This window comes from Gossypium hirsutum, chromosome A08 (genome assembly GCF_007990345.1).
Source record: "Gossypium hirsutum isolate 1008001.06 chromosome A08, Gossypium_hirsutum_v2.1, whole genome shotgun sequence".
NCBI lineage: Eukaryota > Viridiplantae > Streptophyta > Magnoliopsida > Malvales > Malvaceae > Gossypium > Gossypium hirsutum.
Genome location: NC_053431.1, coordinates 21,311,473 through 21,315,896, shown reverse-complemented (window position 1 = coordinate 21,315,896; position 4,424 = coordinate 21,311,473). Strand labels below are relative to the sequence as shown.

Sequence of the window (4,424 nt, the reverse complement as noted above, 5' to 3'; positions counted from 1 at the left end):
GTCCTCAGGCAAACACCACACGCCACCTATCCCTTAGACCAGCAGGCCGTTTCTGTCATGTTTTACCCATATTTATTTAAGAAGCCTACTGACTAGAGACAAGTTAAATTCAAGTAAGAAACAAAATTTTTGCACAAGCCAAGGATTGAACCTAAGACTTCTCAGGCACTTCCCAGAACACTTAACCACAACAACAAGTACACAGTTGTGTCATACAACATACAAAAATAAATACTAAGATTTTTGGGGCATTACAACTCTACCCCCTAAAAGAAAATTTTGACCGCGAAATTTACCTGATCAGAACAGATAAGGGTATTATTGTTGCATTGCCTCCTCAAGTTCCCACGTGGCCTCCTTAGAACTGTGATTACGCCAAAGTACCTTAACTAGTGGAATAGACTTTTTCCTCAAAACTTTCACATCACAATCTAAAATCTGAACCGGCTCCTCCTCGAAAGTTAGATCCGGCCTCACCTCAATCTCTTCAGTCGAGATAACATGCATGGGATTAGAGCAGTAGTGCCTCAACATAGAGACATGGAACACATCATGAATCTGGTCTAACTGTGGAGGTAACTCAAGCTGATAGGCAACCGGTCCCATACATTTCAGTATGCGGTAAGGCCCAATGAACCTAGGGCTCATCTTGCCCTTCTGTCCAAACCTCAGTACCTTCTTCCATGGCGAGACTTTGAGAAATACTAAGTCCCCCACAGAATACTCAATCTCTTTATGTTTCAGATCCACATACGACTTCTGTCTATCTGATGCCGCCTTCAGTCGATCCCGAATTAGTCTAACCTTATCTTCAGTATTAGAGACCAATTTAGGGCCCAAAACATGCCGCTCGTCGAACTCAGTCCAACACGAAGGAGTACGAAACCTACGACCATATAATGCCTCGTAAGGTGCCATCTATATGCTAGACTGGTAGCTATTGTTATACACAAACTCTGCTAATGGCAAGTAATCCTCTCAACTACCTCAGAAATCTATCACACAACTCGTCAACATGTCCTCCAATATCTGAATCACCCTCCCTGACTGACCATCTGTTTGAGGATGGAACGCAATACTGAAGTCCAACCTTGTACCCAAAGCCTCGTGTAACCTTTTCCAGAATTGAGACATGAAGCAAGGATCTCTATTAGATATTATGGAAACCAGTACCCCATGTAGTCTCACTATCTCAGCCACATACAGTTTAGCCAGCTTCTGCAACGAGTAATGTAACACCCCGTACCCGAGACCGTTGCCGGAGTCGAACTCGAGGTGCTAACGGACTTAATTCCTTACTTAAACAGCTCATACAATTCATTTTTAAAATTTCCAGACGAGCTGGCTAACTGCATCACAGTCACTCTAAAAATCATATCTCGAGTTCCAAAACTCGAAATCCAATTCCGTAAATTTTTCCTGAAACTAGACTCATACATATATCTACTAATTTTTTTTCTAGAATTTTTGGTTGGGCCAATTAGTACAGTTTATTAGTTAAAGTCTCCCCTATTTTAGGGTTCGACTACTCTAACCTTCATGCATTAAGACTTAGATATCTCCCTGTACAGGGATTCAATACTTATGTTGTTTGTTTCTAATGAAACTATAATAAAAAAGGAATCAGTAAATATAAATCATGACTTCTAATTATCTCTGGTTAATTTATGGTGAATTTCCAAAGTCAGAACAGGGGATCCAAAAATCGCTCTGGCCCTGTTTCACGAAAACTTAAACATCTCATATAATACGGCTCATATGGTCGTTTCGTTTCTTTCATATGAAATTAGACTCATCAAGATTCGATTACATAATTTATTCATTATTTAATTCCATTTCTACTATTTTTAGTGATTTTTCAACTTCACATCACTGCTGCTGTCAGCATCTATTTTAAGGTAAATTTTACCTATTTCATAGTTTTCCATGAATCAACTAGTAATTTGACATACATTATTTCCAAGTATATTCACGATTAGCCATGACATATGTAGCACCAATAGGACTATGATTGGCCATTCCAATGGCTAATCATTACCAAACATTTCCACACCACTTAATAACCATATCATAAGACCATATATACAAAATGATCATAATGTTATACTCAAAATATACAAGCCATTTTCGCATGGCTATACGAATATACATTACCAAAAGATACTTAATCAACAACAAGGGTCAGCCCTATACATGCCATTATCAAGTTCAACTGAAGAATACCAAAAAGTGGCTTAGATAGTGTGGATGACTTCGACTTTGACACTTCCGAGTCCGATAGCTGACGAACAAAATCTATAAAACAGAGAATTAAAGCAAAAGAATAAGCATTTCGATGCTTAGTAAGTTTTAAATAATGAAATCATTTAAAAGAATGGCATAATAATATCTAAGTTTGTTTGTTTCATCCTTTGGCCGAATAGAAAATAACTAAGGTACTACTTTTATCATTCATATCACAAAGGTGAAAGCAATATATATATCCAACTAAATTCATTCTATAGTCGAATACGTTCATCTCACATTTCTATGTCAATCTCATGCATATACACCTACATCTCACATTTGTGAAGTTGAAATCTCTAATTCGGAACTCATACATCATAATCAGATCATACACGTTCGAATGATTTTAAACAATGGCCTAAGCATCCCCACCAATTTCAAAGTCATAATTTAACATAATCATATTCTCAACGAGAGTAAATTACTTACCTAGTTATCTTACTGTAAGTAGCACATTTGTTTAAAATTGTTTCAACATGTATTATATGATTTCTCATACGAATATTTACGAGTTTTCAACTCAATATTATGCCGTCACAGACGCCCTTCGGAACCAAGCCCGATTCTTAGTGCTGACTCAAAAAGCCCTTTGAGACCAAGCTCGGATTATGACATTGGCCCAAAGGCCCTTCGAAACTAGGTTCGATTATGACACTGGCTCAAAATCCCTTCGAGACCAAGCTCAGATTATGACATTGGCCCGAAGGCCCTTCGAAACTAGGTTCGGTTATGACACTGGCTCAAAAGCCCTTCGAGACCAAGCTCGGATTATGACACTGGCTCAAAAGCCCTTCCTTTTAATACTTTCATTATATACCATCTTTAATTTACCTATTACCTTTTTCATTTTTCTCACATAAGTCCTATTTGATAATTTCGTATACAATTGACAAAAATTAAAGCATGAAATTTTCACATATGCATGTTCATGCACAATAAACATAGAAAATAACAGTTAATTATTTTTATGACTCGGTTTTGTGGTCCCGAAACCACTTTCTGACTGGGTTTAAAATTAGGGCTATCACAACTCTCCCCCACTTAAAAATTTTCGTCCCCGAAAATCTTACCAGTGAATAAATTTGGGTATCATTCTTTCATAGAGTTCTCGGTTTCCCAAGTAGCTTCTTCAATCCCGTGTTTGAACCATAACACCTTTACTAAAGGAACCTTTTTGTTTCGTAATTCTTTCACCTCACGAGCTAGGATACGAATTGGTTCTTCTTCATAACTTACATCGGATTGAATTTCCACCTCCGATGGATTAATTATGTGTGAAGGATCGGATCTATAACGTCGAAGCATCGAAACATGAAAAACGTTGTGAATCTTTTCGAGTTCAGGGGGTAAAATCAATCTATATGCAACTGGACCAATTCGTTCGGATATTTCATACGGCCCAATGAACCTCGGACTCAATTTGCCCTTACGACCAAGTCTGAGTATCTTTTTCCAAGGTGAAACTTTAAGAAACACTTTGTCTCCTACCTGATACTCAATGTCTTTTCGTTTCAAATCCGCGTACGACTTCTAACGATCTGAAGCTGCCTTCAAACTTTCACGGATTATTTTTACTTTCTGTTCAGCATCTTTAATCAAATCAACTCCGAAAATTTTATTTCCATTGAGTTCGGTCCAAAATAACGGTGTACAGCGTTTACGACCGTACAAAGCCTCGTAAGGTGCCATCTTAATGCTTGATTGAAAACTATTGTTGTAAGTGAATTCAATCAAGGGTAAATACCGTTCCGACGAACCACTAAACTCAAGAATGCAACATCTCAACATATCCTCGAGTATCTGAATTATCCGCTCAGATTGACCATCGGTCTGGGGATGAAAAGCGGTGCTGAAATGCAATTTGGTACCCAAAGCTTCTTGAAATTTCTTCCAAAATCGTGATGTAAATCTCGGATCTCTCTCTCACACAATAGAAATGGGTACTCCATGTAACCTTACAATCTGAGACACATACATTTCAGCTAGCTTGTCAAGGGAGTAATCCATACGTACAGGGATAAAATGAGCCGACTTTGTCAGTCTATCAACAACAACCCAGATCGCATCTTTTTTGCTTGATGACAATGGCAATCCAGATACAAAATCCATCGTGACCCGATCCCACTTCCATTCAGGTA

General features: G+C 38.1%; 1 protein-coding gene across 1 annotated transcript; it reads right to left on the bottom strand.

Annotated features, from left to right (window-relative positions):
• Nucleotides 1-318: 318 nt before the first annotated feature.
• Nucleotides 319-648, bottom strand: LOC107951364 (uncharacterized). The gene has a single exon (XM_016886425.1). The coding sequence runs from the start codon at nt 646-648 to the stop codon at nt 319-321; it is 330 nt and encodes a 109-aa protein (XP_016741914.1).
• Between the last annotated feature and the right edge of the window lie 3,776 nt (nt 649-4,424).

What these genes read in the sequence shown, in the direction of transcription:
- LOC107951364 (XM_016886425.1), bottom strand. Translation starts at nt 648, where the DNA reads ATGAGCCCTAGGTTCATTGGGCCTTACCGCATACTGAAATGTATGGGA.